General features: G+C 69.0%; 1 protein-coding gene across 2 annotated transcripts; it reads left to right on the plus strand.

Moving 5' to 3' along the window:
- The first annotated feature begins 537 nt into the window (after positions 1-537).
- Positions 538-22,786, plus strand: LMNA (lamin A/C). 2 transcript variants are annotated; one of them, XM_026112873.2, is made up of 12 exons: positions 538-696; positions 17,778-17,934; positions 18,104-18,229; positions 18,415-18,585; positions 18,731-18,856; positions 18,948-19,168; positions 19,265-19,478; positions 19,626-19,733; positions 19,970-20,089; positions 20,178-20,276; positions 21,443-21,706; positions 22,584-22,786. In XM_026112873.2, the coding sequence occupies exons 3-12, from the start codon at positions 18,149-18,151 to the stop codon at positions 22,614-22,616; spliced, it is 1,437 nt and encodes a 478-aa protein (XP_025968658.1). In that variant the 5' UTR covers positions 538-696; positions 17,778-17,934; positions 18,104-18,148; the 3' UTR covers positions 22,617-22,786. The 2 variants fall into 2 exon arrangements, with proteins under 2 accessions (XP_025968658.1, XP_025968657.1); XM_026112872.2 differs by lacking the exon at positions 538-696 and adding an exon at positions 10,430-10,915.
- The last annotated feature ends 4,689 nt before the right edge of the window (positions 22,787-27,475 follow it).

Here is a 27,475-nt window from a genome sequence, read left to right on the forward strand (position 1 = left end):
GCAGAGCGCGCAGCGAGCACGCGTGTTATTAGCGGTGCTTTACCAATTACAAGTCATTACTCATGCCTTTATTACTATTATTTAATATATCGTGTTAATTATTATTATTCATTTGCTTTAAAAGAAGCGTTTCCGTAGCAACGGGGAGATGCGCGCTGCTTTTCGGCAGCCCGCGCGGCGAGGGGGCCGGAGAGTGCCGGGAGGGTGGCAGCACCCTCGCCGTCCCCGCAGGGTCCCTCGCGCCAGCGGGACGCTCCCGTCGGATGCGGGATTTGCTGCTGAACGCTGAGGACCCTCTAAGGGAAGAGCCGCAGTGCAGCGACACTCGTGCACGTGTGTGCGACCCGGGAGGGAAAGCGCCCGCTGTTAATTATTGCACCGCCGAGCGCCCCGGACTCCGGGGCTTTCTGCAAAAGTGCCTTGTCTCCTTTTGTATTTTCCAGTCAGCTGCAACAGGACCTGGAAGCCACTCAGCAACCCGGAGGATCCGGCGTTCCCCTGACTCCGGGACGCCCAATGCCCCGGCGGCGAGGAGGTCGGCGGTGCGGCAGGCTGCTCCCGCGCGCGGAGCGGGCGCCGAGGATCCCGCGACGGCTCCCAGAGGCGGAGGGGCCGCCGGCCGCGGGAAGGGGCCGGGCGACAGCTGCTCGGATGCCCGCTGCCCGTGCCTGGACGGCGGTGTGAGCTTCGCTGCAGGTAAGCGTGCGGCGCGGGCAGAGCGCGGGGACGGCGGCGGCTCCTGGCAGCGGCATCGGGAAGGCCGCGTTGTGCATCACCCGCTTGCTGAGGCCGGGAGAGCCCCGGCGTCCTGCTCCCTGCGGACAGTGCAGATGGGATGCAAACACCGAATCCGGTTATAGTCCCTGCCTCTTGCAGCCCTGCTCGTGCCAAGCTCCACTGGCTTGTGCCGGGAACGGCGTGCCGAGGCCGTGAGCACCCTGCTCTGCTAAGCAGAGAGGAGCTGGCGGTACACGAGATGCAGGCGGCAAAAGCATCGCTGAGAGAGAGCCGCTGCCCAGCGATAACGCCGAAAATCGGCGCCTTTGCCGGCAGCCCATGCATGGGGCCCGGTGCTGGGGACGCCGGGGGGACCCGCAGCTCCCGTCTGCCCCCCTCGAGGGTCCCCGTGGGGCCGGGCTGAGCTGTCGCCCGTCGCTGCCGGCTGAGCCGTCGCGCCGTGGCCGGGCGTCTGCCTGGCGCCGCGGTGGCCCCGGGGAGCCCGCGCCTGCCCGGTGCCCGGTGCCCGGCGTCGAGCCGGCGCCGCAGCAGCAATTACATCTCCCCGCTGCTTTTCGCGTCGTCGGAGCGGCGGAAATCCGTCGCCTTCGCGGAGCTCGAGGCCGGGGGCGGCCTCAGCCCGGGGAAAGCTGCTCCCTGCGGTGCTCCGGCTCCGGGGCTCGGAGATGGGAAGGGCGGGTTTGGGGGGGCCGGCAGCCGGCACGGCAGCCCCCCCAGGGCCGCGGCGGGGGCCCGGGCTGCCTCGTGCCGGGAGAAGTCAGGTGCAGGCAATTAGGTCTAGACGGGCCCCGCCGGGAGCACGGTGGCACCATGGTCCCACGGGGACGCCCGCGCGGCAGGAAAGCGGCCTCGGAGCCCCCGCCCCCCCCTGCTCCTCCAGGAGCGGAGAACACAAAGGAGAGAGGCAGGAGGGGCCGGGGGGGGGGGGTAGAATCCCCCCCCTCGTGCCCAGCAGCTAATCCCAGCTCTGCTCCGAGAGGGATCTCGAATAACAAGCGCCGTGGCCGAGGCCAGATGGATTTGATTTAATAGCGAAGCAGGGGGGCTCGGGATCGCAGCCGAGCCTGCCAAGGGCCGGATCCTGCGCAAGCAGCCGGGCTCCTGGGGCCACGGCGCTGCTTCGGGGGCCGCGAGAGGCTCCCATGCACGATTCCCGGGGACGCCGGGAATAACGCCGGCGCTTTGCAGCATCCCGACGCGCGCGGTCCAGGCCGGGCCGGGCAGCCGGGCGCCGGCGGGGAGGCTGCTGGGGGGCTGGCTGCGGCGCGGGGCCGGGCACCGGCGGGCTCGGGGAGCAGGGCACGGGGGCTGCTCCGCGGCGCGCGCCGCGTCTGCCAGTTGGTGCCGGGGCCGGCCGGCCTCCCCCGAGGCCTCGTTCCTGGAAACCGGAGAAGCCTTGGCTCTGCCCCCGCCGCCTCCCCGCGCGGCGGCCGCCCCACACCTGCAGCTCAGCCCGGCTGTCGGCCCGCTCGCCGTTCCCGTCCGGATCTCTTGGCTCCCTGCCTCGGGAGCAACGAGATCCCGGCGCCGGGGATGTGCCGGCAGGAGCAGAGGAGCGTTTTGTGCGCGGGGGAAGATGCCGGGGCTGCGCAGCTGGGCCGGGAGGGAGGAAGGACTGAGGATCAGGCTGCGACGGGGGGGAAATGCAGAAGCGGTTATTGCATCCATGCATTTTCCCGATCCAACATTACCAGGTCCTGAGTCTTTTACCTGCACAGGGCGCTGCGTTCATCTCCCTCCCTGTTTTGGCGGCACGGAGCTGGTGGAAACCCACCACTCCGCTCGCTCCGCGGGTTTCTGATCCCCGCTTTCACCCCGCAGCTCTGCTGGCAGCTCCGGGACTATCCACTGTCCGGGAGCCTTCTCCCCCCCTCTCCTCCCCAGACGGCCTGGAGGGAGAAATGATGGGAGCACACGGCTGCCCGGGAGAGGGGACCGGGGGCACGTCGCCTCCCCGCTCCCCGTCCCCGTCGCACCCCCCGTCCCGCCGCCAGCCCGCGGCCCGTTCGGGGAGCGCGGCACCGTTCATTACGAGGCTCCGCCGTGCTAACGAGAAGCAGTTTCCAGCGCTGGCTCTGTGCCCGTAAAAACGCAGCCGTGCCCGTGCTCGGGGGGCACGTGCGTTGCAGCCGCGCGGGGCTGCGGGGCCGGGCGGCGTGGGGCTTCCCACGGCCGCGGGGCTCCCTTTGGCCTGGGGATTTCTCAGGGAGGATTTTCGGCTCCGTCGGGATTCGCCGTGGCTGGGTGAGGGTTTTGTCCCAGGACTGGACTCGCCTGGTCTGTACTGCGCGCGGCGGACACGAGATGGTGCTGCCGTTCGCGCTTGTGCGGGCGACCGGAGGCGCGGGGCTGGCGGAGCGGTGCCTCCGGCCGGCCGGGAAGCTCCCGCCGCCGCCGATGGCTCTTCCCAGGCTCTGCCGGCTCCGCCGTGGCCGCAGCATCCCCCGGACTTCAGAAAGCGGATGGAGAGAGCAGGTTTTGCTGGGCTCGGCTCCAGCAGGTCTTGGCCCCCACGGCATCGCCCTACAGCCCCCGGGGCAGCATCCCGGGCTGCCTCCCGCCGCGACTCGGCGAGGGAAGCGCGACGGGCCCGGCCACGCGCCTGGAAAATCACGGGACCGGCCGTATCCCGTGCGTCGGCGCTCGCTTGACGGAGCTGGGGACCGTGCAGAGCATGTGGTGCGGATTATGCTGTGTAATCGTTAATAATACATGGCTTTCTTTGTATTACGGCGGTTTCCGGCGTCTGCGGGCGTGAGCAAGGCCCGGCCTTGCGGGGGCCGGGCTGCGCTTAACAGGACCGTCTCCACCCGGAGAAACTCCCTGGCTAACAGCTAGGGTGGGAAAAAGCTGGGAGAAGGTGCGTGCCCCAGTTTGGCCAGTGGAGAAACTGAGGCACGGACCGGTCGCGGACTGGTTCGAAAGCAAGCGGAGGCTGTGCGCTGCGGGCGCTGGGCTCCCCGGCACCGGGGCTCGGCGAAGGGCGGTTTCACGGGGTGCCCGGGTGGCGCGGACCCGCCGTGGGGCGTCTCGGAGGCCGGCGTGGAGGACGAGGCTTGGGAGCCCCGTGGCGTCCGGGCTCGGGGCGTTGTGCAGCGCCCGGCGGAGCAGGGCGACGAGGAAGTGGTGAATGTGGAAGCGACCGAAAGGGCAAACTCGCCTCCCGCCCGGGGACGGGAGGACGATCCGGTGCGGACGGACGGCTGAGAGCCACCCTGGAGCCCCGCAGCAGCTCGCCCTGTCCTGGCCAGGAGATCCCCCTTTCGCGGTGCGGGTGGCTCGGGGACAGCACCGGCACGGGGTCCGGCTGGGCGCTTCCAGCCTGCTTCCCGCAGCACGGGGCTTGGCTGGTTCTTGCACGCTGCTGGTGAGGGCAGACGTTGGAGCAGCTGCCCGGGACGGGGCTGCAGAGGCCGCTGGGCTGGAGGAACCGGGCTTCGCCCTCCCTCGTGTTTGCAGGGCTTGTGCCAAGGGTGATTTCGCCGGGGCCCGCTCCTGCTCTCCTGGCTTCGCTCTCCGAGGGGAGGGTGTTTCCTGGCAGGGTCCGTGGGTCAGCCCCATCCCAGTCTGTCCTCCGGCCGCTCCGGGGCTTCACGTGCGCATCCACGCTCCTCTGGGACAAGCCGGGGGGGGGAGACGCTCTGCAGCCACAGCCGGTGTCGGTCCCTTCCGCCTCCATCCTCGCGGCTCTGTGCAGCAACGCGGGGCTCTGCCGGCGCCGGCCAGGCTGTTACGAACCTCTGCCCTGGTGCCAGCCTGGAGAAAAGGAAAATCCCAAATCTCCCACCAGCACCTCTTTGGTTGCGCTCCCAGCAGGCCCCGTCCCGCCCGTGCGGCTCAGCCCTGCGGTTTCAGCCCTGCAATTAGCCGGCATCAAAGGCAGGGATTTCCCTGGCACCCGCCGCCCCAAACCGCCTCGGCGAGTTCGAAACGGCGACCCAGCCGCGGGGCTGCGAACGGCGACCGCGGCCGCGGGGACTTAGCAACGGGCAAACAAACAGCCCGGCGCCGAGCTCAGCGTCCGCGGCATGGGGACGGCCCCGGCGGCGGCTCGGGACAAAACTGGGACGCGGCACTTTTGCATCACAGTTTTGCTTTGATGCTGATCCGCTCGGTTCCAGCTCCCGGTGCTCTTCCGCCCACGTCGCTGGAGATGCTGTGGGATCAGCTCGGAGTGGCAGCAAGCCGAGGGCTCCGGCTGCACCCGGAGAGAGGCTTTTCCATGGCTGGAGCAGCCTTGGGGCTGCTCTGCCTCTGCCAGGGCTGGGCGAGCGGGTTTTTTGGAGCAACCCAGGTGATAACAGGGTGCCCTCCCCGCGGCTCTGCAGCGCTTCGTGCGGGCGTTCCTGCAAGGAGCCCTCTCCTTTCCCTCCCTCGGTCCGCGGGACTATCCCGGCACTTCCCTTCGGCGCTATTTTTAGTCCCTTTTTGCAGCGCGCTGAGTGTAAAAGGCAGCCAGCCCGCAGCCCGGTCGGTCTCCAGGAAACGCAGAGGGGTGCGGAGCAGCGAGGGCGGGGGGCAGCCGCGCAGGGATGCCCTGCGCCCGGCCCCCCCGCGCCGCCTCCCCGCCGAGCGCCCGGCAGCGTGAGTCAGGCCCCGGGGCCGGGAGACACGTCACGACACGTTTTTCCCTTTCTGCTTTCCGAGCGTTTAAGGTTTGCTCCGCCGCACTCGGGGTTCGCCTCCACCGCGGCGAGGATCGCCCACGTGCGCGAGAGGAGGGAAGGGCCGAGGTTGCCGTATCCCGGTGATTCCCAGAGCTGGGAATGGCCTTTCCGTGCAGCGTGCAATCAAACCGGGCAGCTCGCCGCTGCACGGTCCCAAGGACAGACAGGCTCCAAAAAGGGATGCGGGGCGTTTTTAGGAGCGGTGGCCTCCGCCCCGAGGCCGCATCCGCCCCGGGCAGCTCCGAACCGGTGGGGCCGAGCGTGCCGGCATCCGGAGACGCGTCCCCTTGCCCGGCTGCTCCGGGGAGCCGCCAAGAAGCGACGGCGGGAGCCGTTCCCGGCTGCGAGATGGTGGCACCTGGCCAAGGCAGCGGAGCCGCGCGGCCCGGCCCTGCCCAGCCCCGGATAAAAGCCGAGCGGGAGCAAAGGTGCCAAGGTGCAGGCTGTGTGCATGGGCGAAATACAAACCTAGGAGAGAAAACGGGCTGGAAAAAACCCTGGCGAGGTCTCTTTAGCGACCGGATTAGTTCGTCCTGAAACTATCCCCAGGGATACTCGTCTCGCGGGATCCTAAAGCCCTGAGTGACGGAGACGTTGCTGGTGCCCGGCAGAAACGGCCCCGTCGCCTGTTGCATTTCCACCCGCAGCCGTCCGCCCCGCGCTTCCCCGGCACGAAGGGAGAGGCTCCGGGAGCGCCGTCGACCCGGCGCGTCGGCCGCGCTCGAGGCCGAGCGGGAGCCGGGGAGGATCCCCCGGGAGGTTCCCAGTGCAGCAGGGATGCCGGGGAGCCCGGGAGCCGGGACGGCTTCGACCCGTGTTTCCTGCAGGCCTTCACGCATCCTGGCACGGTGCTGGGGGGGGCCGAGCCCCGCCGAGGGCCTGGACCTCCTCCAGCTCCATCCTGCGCAAACATCCCCTTCGGCACCTCCGTTGCCCTGCGAGGAAGCCGATAAGCTGCCGCCCTGGTGACTCAGCCGGGGATTTCTCCGGCCCGGGACGAGGGCTGGCAGCTCCCATCCTGACCGCGGCGCTCGCCGGAGGCCGGCCGCGGCCCCGAGGCGCCGGCATTTTGCGCGCACGGGAGGGAAACCGGGCTGCATCCCTGCAGCATCCTTCCATCCATCGCCGCGGGCTGCCTGGGTGCGCGTAGCGTGAGAAACATGGGGGTTTTAGACCTTTTTACACCATCGGAGCAGCAAAATGGAGACTAGCAGCTCTTCTTTTCCTGCAAAGCCTCTGCTCCCGCCAGCTCTGCCTTGCCGCCGGAGCTGCGTGCCGCGTGGGAAGAAACCTTTAATTCGGAGCAGCCCCAAGCTTCCCCTAATTTGCCCCAGGTGTCCGGGCGAGGGAGCGCCAAGGGATTTTAACTCCTTGCAGCCCCGGAGCCGGGGCACCAGCGGCTCCGGCAAGGGGGCCGGGGGGACGGTGGCGGTCCAAGCCGGCACTCGGCAGGGCACGTCGCGGGCTGGCACACGTGCGGCACCTCCGTCCTGTGCCCTGCATCGGCCTGGGCTGCCGCCAGCTCATTGTGTTCCCTTCCCCTGCGCACGCTGAGCTCCCGGCTCGGGGCGGCCGGAGAGGAAAACACGGCCATTAAAATGCAAGCGTGACCCCAACCCGCTGCGGGGAGGGGAAAACGGGGTTGCTCGGGGTTTTGCGCTTGGAAACTTTTCCGCCCCGGGCGGCTCCGCATCTCCCGTCGCTGCTCCCGTCCCCGCCGGCTTCGGCGCATCCTCGGCGCTGCCCCGGCCGCTGCCTGCTGCAAGTTTCAGCTCTCTCCATAAATACAACTGGTAAATCTATTAATTTTACAGCTCTAATTGATGTATGGCTGTAATTACCTTTTATAACGAGGCAATTAAACCCTATTAAAGATTATTAGCTAATTAAAACTCCTCCGTGCACACACACAAACCCCCTTACGTGTGTGGATAGTTGGTGGGAAGAAGCGGGAGCCGCCGACCCCGCGGACCAGCTCGGAGCTGGGGTGATGGGGCAGGTCGGGATGCGGCACCGGGAGAGCCAGGGATGGCACTGCCACTGTGTCACCGGTGTCTGTGCGGGGGATGACGCTGTTTCAGGCCCTGTCGCCTTTGCCTGACCCACCGGCTCTCCGGGATCAGATGGGAACAGCCGCGGGGGCCGGGATGTCCCCCGGCAGCAGCAGGGCACTGGGGGAGGCAGGGTTAACGGTGCGGCTTCGGTCCTGCTGGCTGGCAGGGAGGGCCGGGAAGGGAAAATCCCCCTCTGGAGACAGGGTGTGTCGGCTTGGGGAAGGGAATAGCGGGAGAACCGCCCCCGCGCTGGGGCCGGCAGCGAGGGGAGCCGGGAGAGCCGGGAGGCATCTCCGCGGCATCGCGGTGGCTCCGTCCCGCCTTGCTCCGGGCCTGCGAAAGCGGGCGACGATCCCCGGCCGCGCAAAGCCTGGGACGTGAAGCCCTGGATTCCTGGAAAAAAGCACAACTAGAGGAAGACGGAGAAAGTTGGGGCTGAAAAGGGGGCTGCCGCGGGGCTCATCCCCGGCAGCGCCTGTCCCGGCCGCGCTCCCCCGCCACGGCCCCCGGCCGGAGCAGCTGCACCGCGTCGCCGGCCACGTGGGCACATGCGCGTTTGCACCGCGGCGCTCGCAGGCGCCCGGCGTTTCCGGGCTCTTTGCAGGCCAAGGAGCTCGGGAGGCTGGAAGGGGGTTGCGATTCCAGCGATGCGGCTGCTTTCTGCCTCCAGTCACGCCGGAGCCCGGCCCGGCGGGTGGAAACCGCGGGAACCCGCGGGGCTGGCGGCGGAGGGCGGCGCGGAGCAGAGCCCGGCCTCCCGCTCGCCCGCGACGCGCCGGGCTCATCTGGTTCCCATTAAACCCTTCCTGCCTTGCCCAAACGGCAAACGCTGTCTGCGGACCGCCCGGGCCCGGCGGCCGTTCGGGGCCTCCCGGGGCCCCTCCGTGTCCCCCCCGCGTGTGCCGGGGCTGCGTCCTCCTGCCCGGGGCCAGGGCATCGCCGTGGGCATCACCGCCGGCATCGCCACGGGCACCGCGGGGAGCATCGCCCCGGAGCGGCTCTTCTGCACGGGGTGCAAAGGACTTTTTTCCCACCGCCCGACTCCCCTCGGATGCCGGATTTCGGTCCGGCTGCCCCCAGTCCGGGGGAGATCCCCCCGCGGCGGTGCACGGGATGGCGGGGAGCTCCGGGGGTGCAGGGAGGAGCGGGCTGTGCCCTGACCCTCGGCTGCGATTTGCAGCTCTCGCTCAAGCCAGTCCCTCCCTGCCTCAGTTTCCCCACCGAGGCGAGGCTGTTCCACCCGCCGTCCTCGTCCCGGGGTGCTCCGGGCCCCGACAGGCACCGCCCGGGAGCGGGGGGTGCCGAGCGCTTTTCTCCCGCCCCGGGGTGGCTTTGGGGCTTTTTTTTTTTTAAAACAAAACAAAGCGGCGGCGCGGCGGAGGCCGTTTGCGTCCCACAGTGCCCCGCGGCTTGGCAGCGCGCGCGGTGCCGGCGGCCAGCCCCCGCCTCCGGGCCGCGCGCCGGGAAGCGGGAGCAGCCGGAGCAGCCGGAGCAGCGGGAGGCGGGAGGAGGCAGAGCGCGAGTCCGGGCGGCTCCTTTGCACCGGGGCCGTTGGGTTTTGAAAGTTGGACCCTGGCCTCTCGCTGGGGGCCCGCGCTCCCCCCGCCGCCCCGGCCGGCGCCGTGACTCATCCCTGCCGTGGAAGGAGCGGGGATTAATCATTTGCGGGGAGCGCGGCAGCCGGGTGCGCGCGGGTGCACGCGCGGCTGTTTGTGTGTGTTGCTCCCGTTGCTGCGTGAGTCATTCCCGGCCTGCCGGGGCTTTGCTTCCCTGCAATTAGTCGGAGAGGAATTTAGCTTGATTGCAACGCAAGCAGCACGGGCTGAGCCCAGGCTGAGCCTGGGATGGAAGCAACCTCTGGACCGTGCCGCCGATCCCGTGCCGTGCCATGCCGGACGGGTCTCGTGCCGGAGGAGCGTTGCACCGGCCGGCCCGCGGCTTTGCAGGGAGCCGGGCAGCCGCCTTGGCCCCGCTCGCAGCCCCTCGTTCCTGGGGCGAGATTCGTCCCCTTGGCTGCAGGGCCCGGCCGGGAACGGCGGGGCTGGGAATAACCAGCACCAGGAACGGGGGAATGGGGGGAACGGCTGGAACTGGGGGAGCTGGGAGTGGTGGGCACCGGGAATCGGGGAATTGGGGAACAGCTGGTACTGGGAACTGGGAGAACTGGGGAAACTGGGAATCGAGGGAATGGGGAATGGCTGGGATTGGGAACTGGGAGGACAGGGGGAACTGGGAATAGCTGGCACTGGGAGTTGAGGGAGTGGGGAATGGCTGGGATTAGGAACTGGGAGACCTGGGGGAACTGGGAATAGCTGGCACTGGGAATCAAGGGAGTGGGGAATGGCTGGGATTGGGAACTGGGAGGACAGGGGGAACTGGGAATAGCTGGCACTGGTAATCAAGGGAATGGCTGGGATTGGGAACTGGGAGGACAGAGGGAACTGGGAATAGCTGGCACTGGTAATCAAGGGAATGGCTGGGATTGGGAACTGGGAGGACAGGGGGAACTGGGCACAGCTGATGCTGGAAATTGGGGGAACTGGGCACAGCTGGCTCAGGGGGCAAAGGGAACTGGGAAACTTGGCACAGCTGGTGCTGGGGCAACTGGGTGCAGCTAGTGCTGAGGATTGCAGGAACTGGGAGGACTGGGCAAAGCTCTGCTGGGACTGGAGGTGCTGGGGAAACTGGCGGAGCACCGAGCCCCGTCTTCGGAGGTCTTGGGGTGCCCCGGTGGTGTGGGGTGCCCCGGACCCGCATTTGGGGTGACCTGCGGGCGGGGGGGGGGCTGATACCCATCATTTGGGGTGCCGCCGCCCCGAGGGGGAGCAGCATCCCGGTGGGGGGGGGGGCCGCTCTCCAGGCCGCGTCGCCCGGGGATGCTTTCCCGAGGAAGGGCCTCGCTTGACGCAAGCGGGCTGCCTCCTCCCCGCCGCCGCACAACTCCACCCTCCTCCTCCTCCTCCCCGGCTCCGCCTCGCAGCGCGCAGCCCAGCTGGCATATAAGCAAGCCGCGCAGGCAGCCGGGAGCTGCCGAGACGGCTGGGCGGGTGGCGCGGGACATCGCCGTGCCGTGAGCGCGAGCCGCCAGCCCTCGACGCCGGGCCCCATGGCGACGCCGTCGCAGAAGAGGAGCACCCGCAGCGGGGCGGCGGGCACCCCGCTGTCGCCCACCCGCATCACCCGGCTGCAGGAGAAGGAGGACCTGCAGGAGCTCAACGACCGCCTGGCCGTCTACATCGACAAGGTGCGCTCGCTGGAGCTGGAGAACGCCGGGCTGCGGCTCCGCATCACCGAGTCCGAGGAGGTGGTGAGCCGCGAGGTCTCGGGCATCAAGGCCGCCTACGAGTCGGAGCTGGCGGACGCCCGCAAGACCCTGGACTCGGTGGCCAAGGAGAGAGCGCGGCTGCAGCTGGAGCTGAGCAAGGTGCGGGAGGAGCACAAGGAGCTCAAAGCGCGGTGAGTGCCGGGAAGGGCCGCGGGCCCGGGCGGGCGCCGTCGTCGCGCTCCGGAGCCGGGCGGGAGGAAGGAGCGACCGGGAGGAGGCAGGGAGAGGGGAAACCCGTGACGCGACCAGGGCCGGACCGCCGGTGACGGTGACGGGGGGCTTCTCCCGGCGCTCGCCGCCCCGGCGCCATGTTCGCGCCCGGGCGCCCTTGGACGCCGCGGCCGAGCCCTGGGCCCCTCCGGATTCGTCATCCCGGAGCTATTCCTAACCGCGCTCCGGCGCAGGCCGGGAAGCGGTGCCAGCCAGCTGCCTCCGTCCTGCCCACGGATCTCTCCCACGCCTCCTATTTTCCTCCGCTGCCTTTGGCAGTGGTTAAAGAACCTGCTCCGGTTTATTTTCCTTTTTTTTTTTTTGCCTTAACCCTGCCTGTGCCGGGGCCCCCCCCGCGCCGCGATGTCCCCCGGCCGGCGATGCTCCGGCGACGCCGGGTCCCCCGCGGATGCCGTCTGTGGCGGCAGGGCCACCCCGTCTTCCTCCGTCCGCTCCCTCTTCTTCTGGATCCCTCGCTCCGCTGCCGGGAGCCCTAACGAGGCTAAAATTAACTTGCTGGGAACACGCCGTAAATAATCCGCCTCCCGGGAAGCGGGCGGCTGCGCAGCCGTTCGCAGCTGCCTCCCAAACCCGCGCGGAGGTTTTATATTTAGCTCCCGGTCCGGGCTCAGGGGTCGGCGGGACGAGGGGCAGCGCCCGCCGCCGCCGCTATCTCGGCCGCGATCTCTCCAGAGCCGCGCTGCAAAACCCGCCCGGCTCGGCCGGGCTCTGGCTTTTCCCGCGGTGCTGCTGGGTTGCGCCACGGGGGGGAAAAAAACCAAAAAAACCCCAAACCACCTTGATTTGGGGGCTTCCCGGCTCGTGCCGGGAGGTTGCTCTGGGTGGCTTCTCGGGCTGCGGTTTTCGGAGGCCGGGGCTGCACCGCGGTTTTTCGGAGCAGCGAGGTGTTTCCGCGTGTCGGGTCACCCCTGAGTCACGGCAGGACGGTTCCCGCGCGGCTCCCGGGGCTCCGGGACGCGGAGGCGTCGCTGCCGCCTCTCCCAGCTGAGCCGGTCCTGCCGCCTCGCCCAGGCGATGGGCGATGGGCGACGCCGGCCCCGACCGCGGCGGAAGGGCTCCGGGTATCTCCCGGGCGGCAGCGGCCCCGGCGCGGCGTTATCAGTGGGCGGCAGAGCTGCGCCCGCCGCGGGGCCGCCCAGGGCGGGGGGGTCGCCTGCAGACGCCGGCGCGCGGCGAGGGCCCGGCTCGGCCCCCTCCGAAACCAGGCCCTCGTTAGCACGATGAGCGATGGCTTCCTGCATCGCGGCCCCTAACCCGATTAAGCCGGCGGCTTGGCATCGCCTCTTCCTCCCGGGCCCGGATCTCATTCCCGGCCTTAATGAGGAAAAATCGCCCGTGGGCTCGTTGGGGGGAGCGTCGTTAGGGGACCCGACCGAGCCTGGCAGCGGTGCCGGGGCGGGCTGGCGTTAACCTGCCGCAAATCCCGGCTCGCCGGAGCCGGCCGTGGTTCTCCCAGGTGGGTTTTGCCCCCGCAGGGTTTCGTGGTGACCTCGGGGAGAGGCAGCGGGTTGCAGGGACCTCGCTGGACGCTCGCGGGAGCATCCCGGCCGCGGGGCCCCCCCGGGCTGGCGGCACCGGGATGTTCTGCGTGGGGAGAAACCCCGAACCACGCGGACGGTTCCCCCCCCCGCCTCTGGTCTCATGGAAAGCTTTCCCGGGGAGAAAACGCTTGGCTCGGAGGAGGATCTGCCCTTTGAGAGCAAACAAAGAGCAGATTGTGCAACGCGGCGGGCGACGCCGCGCTGGGCTGGGCCAGGACCCCGCGGTGCCCACGCCTGCCGCCCCGGGGACCCGCCGAAACCCCGCGAAGCAGCCGGGGCGGGTTCATCTCCCCCCTATCCAGCTCCCCGGGGCGGTGGGCCGGGATGGCCGGGGTTCGCCCTTCCCGCGTGCCGCCGGCTTGAGAAGCCCATGGGAAAAGCCCCCTTGCTCGGAGGCCGACGCTTTCTGCAGCCCGCGGCCGCTCCTGCATGGCTGTGGCGTTGCTTTCGGTCCTTCCCGGCTTTCCCCGCCGGCCCTGCGTCCTTCCCATGGCGGAGCCGGGGGGAACAAGAGCAATCCCGCTGCTGCAAACTCTCCCTCGCGCCCGGATCCGCCCCGGCAAACCGAGGGCCGCCGGCGCGGGAGCCGAGGGGTGGAACGGGAGCGACGGCAGGGCCAGCATCGGCACGGGGAGCGCGCCCGTCCTCGGCAGGGCTCCCGGCGCGGCGGGTCCCGGCCTGCCCCGCGGCACTCGCCGCCACAAGTGTTTTGCAGCCTCTCGCGCATGTCGCTGCGGCTGCCAGGATCCCGTTAACGCTTGGACGCCGGGGCCCGGCGGAGCCGTTCGGGGCTGCGCTGGGACGAAGCCACGTGGACGCTGCAAAACCGAGCCGGGCTCGGGCCAGCTCTGCCGCCGGGGTCCCAATTGGCGTCACCTGCAGCAAACCAGTCTTTCCGTGCTGAAAAGGAAAGCGATGGCGAATGCAAGGACAACGCGAGGACTAAGTCCCCCAACGGCGCGGCCCGACCGCTGCCCTTCGCCCTGCTCGATTCCCCGGGTCGCAGCGCTGCGGGTGCCGCGTCCGTGCAACGAGACGGTGCAACCGGGAGCGGTCGCTTGATGCGACGGCTCCCCGAAAGCGTTTGCGTTTTTGCACCGGCCGCGCTTGCCCGGGAAGGGCCACGGATGCGGCGCGGCGGAGAGCGTGCGAGGCGCCGCGATGACTCACGCTCAGCTGCGTGTCCTCGGCCGGCGCAGGGTGCGGCTGCCGCGGGGCTTCGCCGCGGGGGCCGGTGCCGCCAGTCGCCCTCGCCTGCCCCTTCCTTCCTCCCGGCAGGGCCCCCGCCGTCCCTGGGGGCACCGGGCGAAATTAGGGGCCCTGCATGGGTCCTTGCAAGCTTGAGCCTCCGTGCCTCAGTTTCCCCGTCCGGGGGAAGGAGGCGATGCCAGGGAGGGGGATACAGCCGCCCGCGTGCGCGTGGCCCCATCGGGGAGCAGAGGGCTGGGCAGACCGCGTTCGCTCCCTGCTTTTGCTGCTTTTTCGGCTGCTTTTGCAGGCTGGGGCGCAGCCAGAGCCCCGGCTCTCGGGGTGGAGAAGCAAACCCGCGGCACGTGTGTCCCGGCTGGCACGCGGTGCTGCTTCCGCAACCCACTGCTGCTCCGGTGCAACCGGCTCCGGGGCCGTGGCATCCCTGCATCCTCGTGCCGTGCAGGCGCGAGGGAGGCCGAAGCTTCGCCGCGGCACGTTTGCAGCGAGGCGCTGTGCCAGGGGCTGCTCCAGGCTGCAGCCGAAGCGAGAGGAGAAACCCCCGGTGCTCGCAGGTGTCCGGCCCCGGGCGACGATCTGGGATGGCTCGAGGGACGCGCTCGGTCCTGGCGGGGCCGTCCCTGTCCGGGCGACCGCGGCCGCCTGCGCGGGCGGTGCTGCCTCCCCTCCGCCGCGCGCAAACAAGGCGCCGGCCTTGCGGCACTGTAAATACCTCGCCTGCCCTTATCGGCCCCGCCGGCCGGGAAGGCAGAGCCTTTTGTTCCCCGCGAGATCCGTGGCAGCTGGATCCCACAATTCCCCTTTTGTTTCCCAGGGAAATTTGGCGGCCGGCAGCTTTGCATACCCAGATATATGGAAAATGGGGCGAGCTGCGTCTCCGCTGCTGCCCTGGGCAGGACAGGGGAGACCCTGAGCTTGCTGTCCCCTCTCTGGGGTTGTCCCCACCTTCTCCCTCCAGCCAGGAGCCCCTTCCCTGGCTGCACCGGCCCCGTCGCTGCAGCCTCTGCTTCCCGGCAGAGCCTGGCTTTGCACTCGGAGACGGCCGCCGGCCCCGGGCCACGCGCGTGCACGGGGTAGAAAGCAGCGCAGCGCCGGCATTTGCATGGGGGCAGCGCGTTCCCAGCTGCCGGGCCGCAGCTGCAGGCCGGGATTTGCATGCTGGGTTTCTCCCGTCGCTCCCTGCCAGGGCGGCTGCGGCAGCAGCTGCCCCCGAGCCCCGGCACACCGCGGGCCTCCGGCCGCCTCCCCCGCCGCGCCGGCTCCCAAGGACGCGGTGAGCGCCGGTGACTCAGCTCGCGGCTTGCGAGCTGCGTTTGTAGCCCCGTCCGGCCCGTGGCACCCCAAAACCGGGGTCCGTGGCGAAAACGCGGCTGCTTGGACTTTGCATCCGAGCTGGGATGAGTCACCGGCGCTGGCACGGCCGGCGGGGCCGGGAGCGACCCGGGGGCTCCCCAGGCAGCGCTGGGTGTGGGAGGCTTTTTAGTATATTTATTCACCAAAATCCTGATTCTGGCTTTTAAGCAGCCGGGGCGGGGGGGGAAGGAAGGGCCTCGGCCTCGGGCCCCCCCGGCTGCCGCCCGGCGCGGGTTCGGTGCCGCAGCAGGGCGCTGGCTCCGTGCAGATGTTCCCGGCACTGCACATCGCGCCGGCTATTTACGGCTCCTCTGCTAGGAGACCGGCTGCTGTTTATCCTGGTGATCTGGCAAAGGCCCCGCGGCGGCACGGATGAGTCAGGAGCTGGGAGAAGCTGCTTTGCCACATTCCCATTGCCCTGCTGCCGAGGTTTCCCCACCCGCCTTTCCTCCGCAGCCGCTTGTCCCGGGGGGGCCCGGGGCCACGGGAAAGCCCAGCCGGCAGAGCCAGCGATGCCCAGCAATGCCCAGAGCCAGCCCCCCAGCAAACGTATCCGTGCCAAACCTCGGCACCGTGCCTCCCTCCGCCTCAGTTTCCCACCCCGCACGTTTCCGAAGGCTTTCCCGGCACAGCCGTTCCCCCGGCACAGCCGTTCCCCCGGCACGCGACCAGGTTGCATCGGAGCGGCCGCTGCGGCGTGCGGCTCGCTGGCAGCCGGGTGAGATACCGCAGCCGCCGGGGATTTGCGAGCGAAGCAGCAGGGTGATAAAAGGGGCCGTGGGAGCCTGCGCGCTCCCGGTTAGCTCGGCGCTGGGGCGGAGCGGCTGCGGTTCGGAGGCCGCGGAGGAGGGAGACGCCCCGCTGGTCCCCTTCCAGCTTGCAAAGCTCAGCGCGGCCGAGCTCCGGCACGCCGGGCGGGAGCCGCCGCCGGGGCAGCCGGTGACGTGTTTGCAGTAGGTGAGGCCGAAAGCGTTTGATCCTCAAAGGCGTCTCGCGGGCTTTGGCTCCGCGGAGAGTGTCGGCGCGTGCCCGGAGCCGCTCGCCTCCCGCCGCTTTGGCACATCGTCGCTCCAGCTGTGGTGCCCAGATGTGCGGACAGGACCTGGCACAGCTGGGCCGGGCTTGGGGACCAGAGTGGGTCCCTCCCAGCGGTCTCGTATCGTCCCGCTCTCGTATCATCCCAGTCTCATATCATCCCGGTCTCGTATCATCCTCCGAAGCCGCCGTGTCGGCTTTGCAGGCTCCGTTCTGTGTCTGTGTCAGAGCAGGTCCAACTTTCCATCGACGCTGGGATTTTCTGGCAGCTCCGTCGCAATTTTCTTCCTTTCTTTTTTTTTTTTCTCCCCCTTCCTGCTTTGAAAAGCTAAAAATAAAACGTCTGGAGGCCCCGTTTTCCCTCCGCGTTTTCGCTCGAGGCGTCGGCTCCTGGCGGATTTTGCGCCGCGGCGGCCGCTCAGTGCCCCGGGGCCGGATCCTGCGCCTCGCCTTCCCCCAAAACTGCTCCCGGACTCGCGGCCGCTGCGGTCCGGGCGGCGGGATCCAACCCCGGCACCGCGCCGGGGGCAGCTGGCATTTTTGTGCCGTGAGTCACCGGCACGAGAGGCAGAGCAGGCTGTGCCGGAGCGCCAGGCTCCAGCTCGGCACGGAGTTATCACCCGGAAGGAAACACAGGAATATCTGTCTTTGGCCAAAAGGAGCAGAAAAAGGATCCATGTGGGATGGGCACGAGCCCGGGGCTGGCTCATCCCGGGGTCCCCGCTTCCCACGGTGGCTTCGTGGCCTCGGCCGCCCCGCGGTCGGAGCGTGTCCTTGGCCCGTCCCGCTGCCGGGATTCCCTGGCCGGGCACAGATCCCGCCCCGTGGCCTGATCCCGCCGCTCTCCTGCCGCCGGTATTTTTACCCATGATCTCACGGGTAAAATCTCACACACGCGCCGGCGGCCGGGTTGCCGAAAGCGGGGCCGGCTCCCAGCTCTGGCAGAGCCTCTTCTTTTTATAGGGCCCGTCAAAACAGTGTCGGGTTGCGTTTTGGTGGGGTTGAGCCGGACAAAATTCCCGGGGGCCGGCCGGGAGCGGCCTTGCCCTGCTGCAGGAGGGTTTAGCAAAGCTGCGCAAACCCCCCGGCCGGGGGAAACTGAGGCAGGAGGCGGCGCGGTGGCACCGCGGCGGCGGAGCGGGGAGGCCGGGAGACCCGAAGCGGCGCCGGAGGCCGCGTCCGGAGGGGCAGCCGAGCAGCCCCCGCAGCCCCGCTGCCCCAGCGCCGGCCGCATCCTGCCCGCGGGGCCCCGGCATCCGCGGCGGCGCCGGACGGACGCGCGTCTGGTGCGCACTGACCTCTAGCGGGTGCAGCCGGGCCCGGGTGGGAGGCGGATGGCGCCCGGCGTCGCAGCCTCTGCCGCCGCTTCCACCCCGCGCTCGGGTCCGGTTTGCAGCGGGGACGCGGCGAGGCTGGGCCGGGTCCAGCTGCCGGGATGCGCCGGGATGCGCCGGGATGCGCCGGGTGGGTCTGAACCGTCTTGCATCTCTTTTGCCCGTGATGGGGGGGGTCGCGGCGGGGGGGTCCTGGGGTTAAATGCATCGCCGGTGCTGCACCCCTGTTTGGCCCGGGGCGCCGCGCGCCGTCCCCGCCGCTCACGGTTGCCGTCCCCGCCGCGTTGCAGGAACGCCAAGAAGGAAGGGGACCTGCTGTCGGCCCAGGCGCGCCTCAAGGACGTGGAGGCCCTGCTCAACTCCAAGGAGGCGGCGCTTTCCACGGCCCTGGGCGAGAAGAGGAACCTGGAGAGCGAAGTGCGGGACCTGCGGGCGCAGGTGGCCAAGGTGAGCCGCGGCGGCCCTCTCCCCCGCCGTTTTGGGGGGCCCCGGCCTCTGCGGCAGCCCCTCGGTGGGACGGAGGGAGGGAGGGATCCTGGTTTCCCCAAGCCGGACAGCCCCGTCCTGGGGACCGTCCTCGGAGCCAGCAGCGACGGTTCCTCTCGCCTCCCCGCAGCTGGAAAGCGCCCTGAGCGAGGCCAAGAAGCAGCTGCAGGACGAGATGCTGCGCCGCGTGGACGCCGAGAACCGGCTGCAGACGCTCAAGGAGGAGCTCGAGTTCCAGAAGAACATCTACAGCGAGGTGAGCGGGCTCGGGCGGCCGGCTGCGGGGTGCCGCGGGGTGCTTGCTCCGCGCCGGGCGCTCTCCGGCCCGCGGGAAGCGTGCACGGAGCAGTGCAGCAGCTCAGGCTAACGCCCTGGTGCATCGAGGCCCCCCGGCCCCATCCCACGTCCCTGCTGACGCCGTGTCCCCTGTCCCACCCCCAGGAGCTGCGGGAGACCAAGCGCCGCCACGAGACCCGGCTGGTGGAGATCGACAACGGGCGGCAGCGGGAGTTCGAGAGCAAGCTGTCCGAGGCGCTGCAGGAGCTGCGCAGCCAGCACGAGGCCCAGATTAAGCTCTACAAGGACGAACTGGAGAAGACCTACGGTGCTAAGGTGAGGGGCAGCCGCGCGCCGCGCTCCTCCTCCCGCGCGGCCCCTCGCTGGGGCTCTGCTCTGCGTCTTCCCCCTCTGCACCGTGGGCACGGGGACGGGGGACGCGCAGGAGCGGGACGCTGACGGCCCCGTCTCTGCCCCGCAGCTGGAGAACGCCAAGCAGTCGGCCGAGAGGAACAGCAACATGGTGGGCGCCGCTCACGAGGAGCTGCAGCAGACCCGCATCCGCATCGACAGCCTCTCCAGCGAGCTCAGCCAGCTGCAGAAGCAGGTGAGCCGGGGCCGGGGGCTTCCCGGCGGGCCGGTCCCTTCCCGGGACGGCCCCGGCCGGAGCAGCCTCCCTCACCTCCCTCCTCGCCCAGCTGGCCGCCAAGGAGGCGAAGCTGCACGACTTGGAGGATGCTCTGGCCAGGGAGCGGGAGACCAGCCGGCGCCTGCTCTCCGACAAGGAGCGGGAGATGGCCGAGATGCGGGCGCGCATGCAGCAGCAGCTGGACGAGTACCAGGAGCTGCTGGACATCAAGCTGGCCCTCGACATGGAGATCAACGCCTACCGCAAGCTGCTGGAGGGCGAGGAGGAGAGGTGAGTGGGGGGCACCGCCCGGGTCCCCCCACGGGCTCCGCGGGTCCCAGCCCTCGCGTCCTCACCCGCTCCATCTCTGCTTCTCCCCCTGCCCAGGCTGAGGCTGTCTCCCAGCCCCTCTTCCCAAAAGGGAGGATCCCGTGGCCATGGGATCCACTTCTCCACCCCGGGCTCCTCCAAGAAGAGGAAGCTGGAGGACAGCGAGAGCCGGACCAGCTTCTCCCACCACGCTCGGACGAGCGGGCGCGTCGGCGTGGAGGAGGTGGACTTGGAGGGCAGATTCGTCCGTCTCAGGAACAAGTCCAACGAGGTGCCTTTACCTCCGGGGGGGATCCCCAGGGCCTGCGCGATCCCCGGAGGTGTAATTCAGCCCCCCTCACCTCGCGGGCGGGAGGCAAACTGGGACGAGCTGGGGAGGAGCAGGGGGGTCTCACGCTTGCTGCTTTCCCTCCCGCAGGACCAGGCAATGGGGAACTGGCAGATCAAGCGGCAGAATGGAGACGACCCCCCCCTCACCTACCGCTTCCCCCCCAAGTTCACCCTGAAGGCTGGCCAGATGGTCACGGTGAGTCACCGCCGGGCGAGGGTCCTGCTGGGCTCCTGGGGCGGCTCAGCCGAGACCCCGACCCCAGCCCGGCCGCTGCTCCTGGGAGCGCTCGGAGGTGACGCGGAGCGCGGGATACGGCGGCTCGGGTTGGAGCCGGGCAGCAGGGCCCTTGGCACGTGGCTCTGCCGGGGGCCTGACCCGCGTCCCTGGGGTCTGTCCTGCACCATCACCGTTCTCCGTGCCTCTCTCCGTAGATCTGGGCCTCGGGGGCTGGGGCGACCCACAGCCCCCCCAGCGACCTGGTGTGGAAGTCCCAGAGCAGCTGGGGCTCTGGGGAGAGCCTGCGCACCGCCCTGATCAACTCCAACGGCGAGGTGAGGCCCCGCCGCGGCGCGGCACGGGAGGGGGGTCCGGGCGGCACGGCCCGGCGCGGTCCCCTGACCCCTGCCCCGTCCCCTCCAGGAGGTGGCCATGCGGAAGCTGGTCCGCACCGTGATCATCAACGACGAAGACGAGGATGATGAGGACGACGAAGTCGGCATCCACCACCGCCATCACCACGTGAGTGCCGCGCTTGGGAAGGCCCCCCCGGGCCCGGGGGTCGGTCACAGGGGTGCGAGGTCCAGGCTCCAGCTGGGCGCTTCTGGCCCATTCCACTGCCTGGGTGAGGGTGGGAGGCAGCTCAGCACCGCGCAGAATCAAACCCGATGGAGAAGGCACCTGGGAGGGTGCTCTGGAAAGAGCCACGTGGAAGAAGCCAGCAGACCTCCGGCACCCGGAGAAGATCCCTGCTCGTCGAGAGGGCTCTGCAGACCTTGCTGGTGATGGGGGCAGGCTGAAAGCATCTCCAGCCCAGAAGGACCTTGACCTGCTGCATGAAGAGACGGAGGAGCTGCGAGGGAGGCCGAGCTGGTACCCGGAGTAGCCCACCCAGAGCTGGAGGACAGGATGGTGGGAAGCTGATGGAAGATGCTTCCCAACGGCAGCCGCTCCAACCTCTCCGCTTCACCGGGTCTCTGGAACAGATCCAGAGGTGACTTTGTCCTTCCACTCAACCCATCGCTCCCCTCGCTGAGCTGAAATATGCCCAGGAACGGCAGCGTGCGGAGAGCAGGCGGTGTGCCAGAAACGGAGCTGTGGCCGCTTCTCCCTGCACGAAGCAAACCTCCCTGGCCGCAGCGACGGGAGCCCCCGCCAGCCCGTCCCGGGGCCGGAGATCTGTGTCCCGCACGGGAGATGCCTGCAGGAATCGCGCACGGAGAGGTGCCGTCTCCAGGACCGTGCGCCTCGATGCTGCTGAAAAATCTGCCAGATGCAGCTCCCGGGGGCTTTGCGTAGCGGCAGCTGGACGCGAGGTTCACGATCAGCTTTCCGTCTAATTGCTCTGGATCCGAAGAGCCGTGCCAAGACGGATATTGATTATCCCTGGATGAAGGAGCCAGGCTCCTGCAGGCCAGCGCTGCCCATTTGTCAGGGGGCTGAATCCTTTCCAAGAGCGAGTTTCCCATCGGGAAGCAGTCAGCCGATGCGGGCTGGGCCCTTCAGAGGGAATAAGGAAGAGGATGCTCTTAGCTGAAGATGAGCACGGATAAAAGCTCTGAAGAGCAGCGGGAAGAGCCGCTTGGGTCGCGCCTGGTGCTGCCGTGGTCCTCGGGGCAGGACGCTCAGGCCAGAAGATGCTCGGGCAGGTACTCAAGGCCCTTTTTGTCTGTGTTTCCCCTGTTTAGGCCAGCTGCAGCGGCTCTGGCGACCCCGGGGAATACAACCTGCGCTCGCGCACGGTCGTCTGCGGCACGTGCGGCCAGCCGGCCGAGAAGTCGGGAGGCCAGAACCCCGGCATCGGCACCATGTCCTCGGGATCGTCCACCTCCAGCGTGACCGTCACCCGCAGCTACCGCAGCGTCGGCGGCTCCGGCGGCGGCAGCAGCAGCCTGGGGGACAACCTGGTCACCAGGTCCTACATCCTGGGGAGCTCCAGCCCCCGCAGGCAGGTTAGTGCCGTTTCCAGACCCTGGTACAGGCTCTTCTTGCTCTTTTATTCCTGGTTTTGTGTCATCCTTGCTCGACAAGCCAGCGCTGCAGGTGTCTCTTCTTCTTTTCCTCTTCTTGTCTTCTTGCCCTGGGCATCTGCTGGCACGCGCAAGGTCTATAAGGTCTATAAGCTCCCGTCCCTCGCTGCAAGGAGATGAGCCGGGGCACTGGAGCAAGCGGAGACGATCGGCTCAGCCGGGCGGAGAAGCGGCTCCCGCAAGCCCCCGTCTCCCAGCAGCAGGGCGGGGAGGGATGGAGCCACACGGGCACTTCGAGTCCTGCCTTTGGCCTTTCCCCCCCTCCCGGCCGAGCCCACGGCTCCGGCTCGGACCCCCCATCCCCGCGGGCTCGTCCCACTCGAGCGCGGCTCGTGGCACCGGACGGGGATGGTTTCCCCTTGCCGCCTTGGCAGCGCTGACAGCCCCGTGCCGGGGTATCCATCATCCTGCACCGTTATCGTGCCGGTGCGGCAAATGCACTACGTCCAAGCGATATTAATGGCGGTAACATGAATATTTCAGCACTTGGCATTCGCTATCACATTAGCACTATTCTCGTCCGTATTATTACCCTCATATATTACCGCTAATTCTCCTATTTCTGACTTCAGCGCTATAAATACCCAGCCCGACCCGGAGCACGACGTGCCGCCGGGCCAGGCGGGACGGGAGCCAGGGCTGCACGCGGTCCCGGTGCTCGGTGGCGGAGCACGAGGCTGCCGGGAGCGCGGCGGGTGCCCCGGGGTCCCCGCTCGGACGTCGCTGCCCGCCGCCGCCGCGGGAGCAAGCGGATAGTAACACTGCATTTTTCTTCTTTTTTTCTTCTCTTCCCTTCCAGGCTCAGGCTCCGCAAAACTGCAGCATCATGTAACTCCGTGGCGCCATTCCCATGTTTCCTGGCCGTCTCGAGCTAGTTTTTTCCCAAAGCAAAAGAATTTTTTTTTTTCCTTAAAAAAAGAAATCAAAAACCAAGGTTGGGTTTTTTTGTTTTCTATAGCAGGAATTTTATATATATATATATATTAAAAATGCTAAAAGATGCTTTGATTTTTTTTTTTGTAAAGAAAAAATCTATTTCTATAAAAAAACAAAAAAAGCTTTTCAGCTTCAAACTTTTTTTAAAACTTCAGCCAAAGACACCGAGGAATTGTTTACCGAGCAGCAGTGCAGAAGCAGATTGTAGTTTAATAGCTCTGTAGCCGATATCTTTTTTGCCAAAGCTTTTTATATAGGACTAGGAGAAGCAAAGCCATCGTCAGCGGTGCCGGGGCAGCGGCTGAGCCCCCGCCGACACAACCCAGGGAGCCGCCCCGGCCGCGCTCGCGGCACCGGAGGGTCGTTGTCTCAAGGAGAGCAAAGCACCTTTGCAACCTTATTTTTTTTTTTGGATTTGGACCCAAATTCCTTCTTTTTTTGTGTTGTTCTCTGTTGGTTTTTTCCCTTCCCCTGCAGGGCCGGCGCAGGGGCTCGTGGCCGCGTGGGCATCGCCGCGCTGCCGTCCGCCTGCGCTTGCTCCGCTCCGCGCTGCCGCCGGCGGGGAGGCCGCTAGTTCGCTCCGGGTATTGCCGGGCAGAGACACGTCTTTCCCCCCCCTTTTTTGTGTTTTAAGCAGCCAAGTTGTGCCTTAAGGAAGGTCGGAGAGGCTGAGGGTGCCGCCGAGCCCCGCCGGCAGCATCGCGCCCGCGAGGGATGGAGCGAGATGCAGGGCAGCTCCGGCGGCCGGGGACCAGCCGGGAGCCCGCGGCGTCTCCGGCCCCCGCTGCCCCCGCCACCACCGCGGTTTTGCTTCTCCTTTCCGCGGCTGCGTTGGCTCTGGCTCCCCTCCGGCAACGGGAGCCCGGGAGCTCGGATCGGGGCAGGACGCTTAGTCCAGGACAGGGCTGGTTTGCTAGGAAGGAGCGTTTTGGGGTCGAGGGAAGGGGTTTTGGGGGCCCAGCACAGGCAGCCCCCCCCGGCGAGGGCCCATCCAGCCGCCGGCAGAGATTCCTGCTTCGTTTTTCCCCGCTGTTCGGGGGAAGCTTGCACCAGCCCCCCCGGCGTCGACGTCCCCCCGCCGCCTCCCGCTCCGCCGCGTCGCCTCCGCCGGCGGGGACCACCGCGATGCCGGCGGGGACCCGGCGAGCCCGCGCGCCGCTCCGCGCTGACGCTTCTGTATTACCGCCTGTATCCCCCCCCCCGAATCAATACAGCGAGACCCCCCCCACCCCGTGTGCTGTCGTGCTTGGCGTCCCCCGCGTCGCCCCTGCGCCCGGGACCGGGGCGGGGGGGGATGCTGCGAGCCGGGGCGGCCGGTGTCCTTGCAAGGCCGGTAGCCACCCGGCTCCGGCAGCGATGCTGGGCTGGGAGGGGGCGATTCGGGGGGGGTTTCCCATGGCTTTGCCCCCCGGGAAGGATCCCGGGAGCAGGCGGGAGGGCCGGGGGCCCCGTGCCAGGCGGCACCGCGGGCGCCTGCCGGAGCGGCACTAATGCCAGGCGGGAGGAGACGCCGGGAGAAGGAGCCCCTTAAAGCCGGCGCGTAATCGGCTTTGCCGGGCAGCGCGCTGGGGCACCGCGATGTGAGGCAGCGGCGCGCGGGCGGCCGGGGCGCAGGCACAGCCAGGTGGGTGCCCGGCGCGGGCAGGGGGAGGCCGGGGGCTCCGGGGTCCCTCCCGCGGATTCGGGCGGCTCGCGGGGACCAGGCGGCCCCTGGGTGTTTGCTCTGCACCCGGAGCCGGGAATGCGGGCGTCCAGGTCCCGCTGCTGGCCCGGCATCGCCAGCCCCCAAAAGTCGCGGTTTTGCACCCAAAATAGCGGGTTAACGGGGGGAAAAGCCAGCGGTGCTGCTGGCACCTCGTGCTGCTGCCCGGCCGCGTTTGGGAGGCGGAATCATGTCAGGAGACGACCCGAAACGTCCCTTCGGGCCCCCGGGCCCGGCCCGTCCCGCGGCCGCCCGCCCTTTGCCCCGCTGCCCGGTGCCGCGCACGCCGGGGCCTTGCACAAGAGCGCATGTGATGCGGCTCCGGCCCGGAGCACCGATCCAGGGCCGGGTTTTTCCGCTGCCCCTGCAGCCCCCGCGGGCCCGAGCCATGCCAGCTCCCTCCGGGCAGCTGGAGAGGGTGAAAACCAGGCCTGGAGCGCAGCGTGGTGACCCGGCCTCACTCATGCACCGAGCGCCAAGGCCTCTGCAGAGACGGGCTGGAGCAGGTAGCCAGCTTTGGTGTGCCGGGGTGCAAACAAACACGTCTGCTGGTGAAAATCTGGCCTGTTGGGGGGAAGAACCAGCCTGTGGGGGCCCGGAGCAAATGCCACAACGGGGACAGAGCCGGGGCTGCAGCTGCCTCTGGGCCAGGCACTGCAGAGTGGTCGCCGGGGGCCCTGGCAGCCCCCCGCGTGCCCCGGGGGATTAAGGTCAGGCCGCCCGCTAATCCCGCGGGTGGTTAAGCTTGTGCCCGCTGCAGCCCCGCTCGCACCCCGCAGCTCCCCGTCCAGCCGGCCGCAGGGTGCTGCCGTGCCGGGGCGGCTGCCGGGGCGGGAGGAGGCGGGAGCGCAGGACGCCGGGGTCCCGCGCCCCGGGGCAGGATGAGGCCGGGGTCTGGCTCTGCCTTCTTGCACCAGGCTTTGGCTAAGTCCCCGGCTGCGCGGCGGCCCCGGAGCGGGCAGGCACGAGGCACAAGCTCCTTACGGCGCCCGGGCGAAGGCTGGCGGCCTCCCGAGCCCCGTGGGAACGGCGGGGGCACCCGGACGCCTGGGTCCGCTCCGCGCCGTTTCCCAGGTGCCCGGGCTCGGTTGTGCAAGTTCCCCCTGCTCCGCGGCCTCACGACGCCCTTCCCTTTCTGCCGGATCCGGCCGTGCCCAGCGCTGCCCTGCTCCCCCCGCCCCCAGCTGCATTTCTCCCCCTCCACCGCTGCCGCTGGCGGGGCTCGGCTGGAAGTCCGACCGCCGGCAAAGGGACAGGGCAGAGGCCGCGCGGGAGGGCGGTTGCGGAGGGCAGAGGCAGGTGGGCGACGCGGCGGCGGGGGAGACCCCGCGTCGGGGCGCGGGGCAGCGGGGACGTCGCCTTTCGTTCTGCGCCGCCCCGGGTGCTCGGCGGAAGCATCTCGTGGGTGCCCCACACCGGGCACCCCACGGCAGGCACCCCACGGCGGGGCTGGGGGCCGGGAGGGGGAAGGAGGGCACATGGCAAAGCAGAAGTGGCACCCGCCAGTGCCAGCAGGGCCGGGGATTCCTCCGCGAGGGAGTTTTGAGGGGGGAAGTGATTTGGTGAACCGAAATCGGGGCAGCCTGGAGCCGGGGCGCTGCCTGGCAGCACCAGGGCCTCGAGCGGCAGTGACGCCCCGCGGAGCCCGGCCCCAGCCCGGCAGAGGCAGCACGGACACGGAGACGTGGGGGCACGTGAAGAGGCGTTGCAGGGGACACGCGTGTGCCTGCAGCCCCGGGGGCTGCTCTGTGCACGTGTGCGTGCGTGTGCACATCTGCGCCTGCGTGCATGTCCATACATGCACGCGTGTGTGCGTGCCCGAGCCCAGCCGCCGTCGTGCATGCCTGTGCACGCCTGTGCACGCGTGTGTGCATGCCGGAGCCTGCCCGCAGGCATGCACACGTGTGCACATCTGTGCCCGCCCGTACACGCGCGCGTGCCCACGTGTGCCCGTGCCCACCCGCAGGCCGGCGCGTGGCTGCGGGCGCCGGTGCATGTGCCGACGTGCCGGTACGGCTCCGGTGCCGGTGTCCGCGCGTGCCGGTGTCCGTGCGTGCGTGCGCGGTGCGGGTGAGGCCGGAGCCGGCGCGGGGGGAGCAGCCGTAGCCATGGTGATGTGAGCAGCAGCCGGCGGCCCCGCCAGGGATGCTGGCCCCGGCAGGCCTCCCCTGCGGCCGCCGCGCCGCTGCTCGCCCAGGTCGGTACCGCCGCCGCCCGCGCGGGCACGGGGACCGGGACGGCTCCTGGGGGGGCTGGCGTTGGGGGACCCCCTGCCGCCTGGGGGGCTTCGGGCTGGGGCTGGGGGCCGCGGCCGGGGGGGCCCCTCGGATGGCTCTGACGGTCCAGGGCAGCGACGAAGGGGCTGGGCTCCAGGCCAGGGAGAGCAGCCCCGCTACCCCCCCTTGCATCCCCCTGCCTTGCATCCCTGCCTCTTTTGCATCCCCCCTTTGCTTCCCCCCCGCATTGCAACCTCCCCCTTTGCTTTCCCCCTCATTGCATCCCCCTGTTGCATCCCCCCCGTTGCATCCCCCCCGTTGCATCCCCTTGCATTTCTCCCCTAACAGCCCCCTTTGCGTCCCCTGCGACGTCCCCGCGGGCCCCCTGAATCCCTCCCCTGCAAAACAGTGCAAAAATGCCCCCCCATATCCTCCCTGCACCCCCTGCTTTGCATCTCCCCCCTTTGCATCCCCCCCCTTACATCTCCCCCCCTTTGCATCCCCCCTTTTCTTTGAGTTAACAGCATCCCTGTCCCCCCCCAGCCAGGCGCCGGGAGCTCCCCCCACGGCCGCAGCCCCTGGGGAAACTGAGGCACGCGGAGAGCCCTGCCGCCCGCCGCGCTCGCGTGGCCGAGAAACCCTCCTGCCGCGGCCGCCGTCCGGCACCTGCCCGCCCAGAGCGGCATCCCCAGGGCCAGGCTCGGGCCCAGCTCCGCGGGGGGAGCGGGGCCGGCGGGAAGGGTTAATCCGCTCTTTGCAAAGCAGCTGCATTTTTTTACCAGCTCGGATAATATCCCCAGCTGGGGGAAAAGGGTGATGGATGCGGCCGGGGCGGCA

The sequence above is a fragment of the Dromaius novaehollandiae genome, chromosome 29 (genome assembly GCF_036370855.1).
Source record: "Dromaius novaehollandiae isolate bDroNov1 chromosome 29, bDroNov1.hap1, whole genome shotgun sequence".
NCBI classification, from domain to species: Eukaryota; Metazoa; Chordata; class Aves; order Casuariiformes; family Dromaiidae; genus Dromaius; species Dromaius novaehollandiae.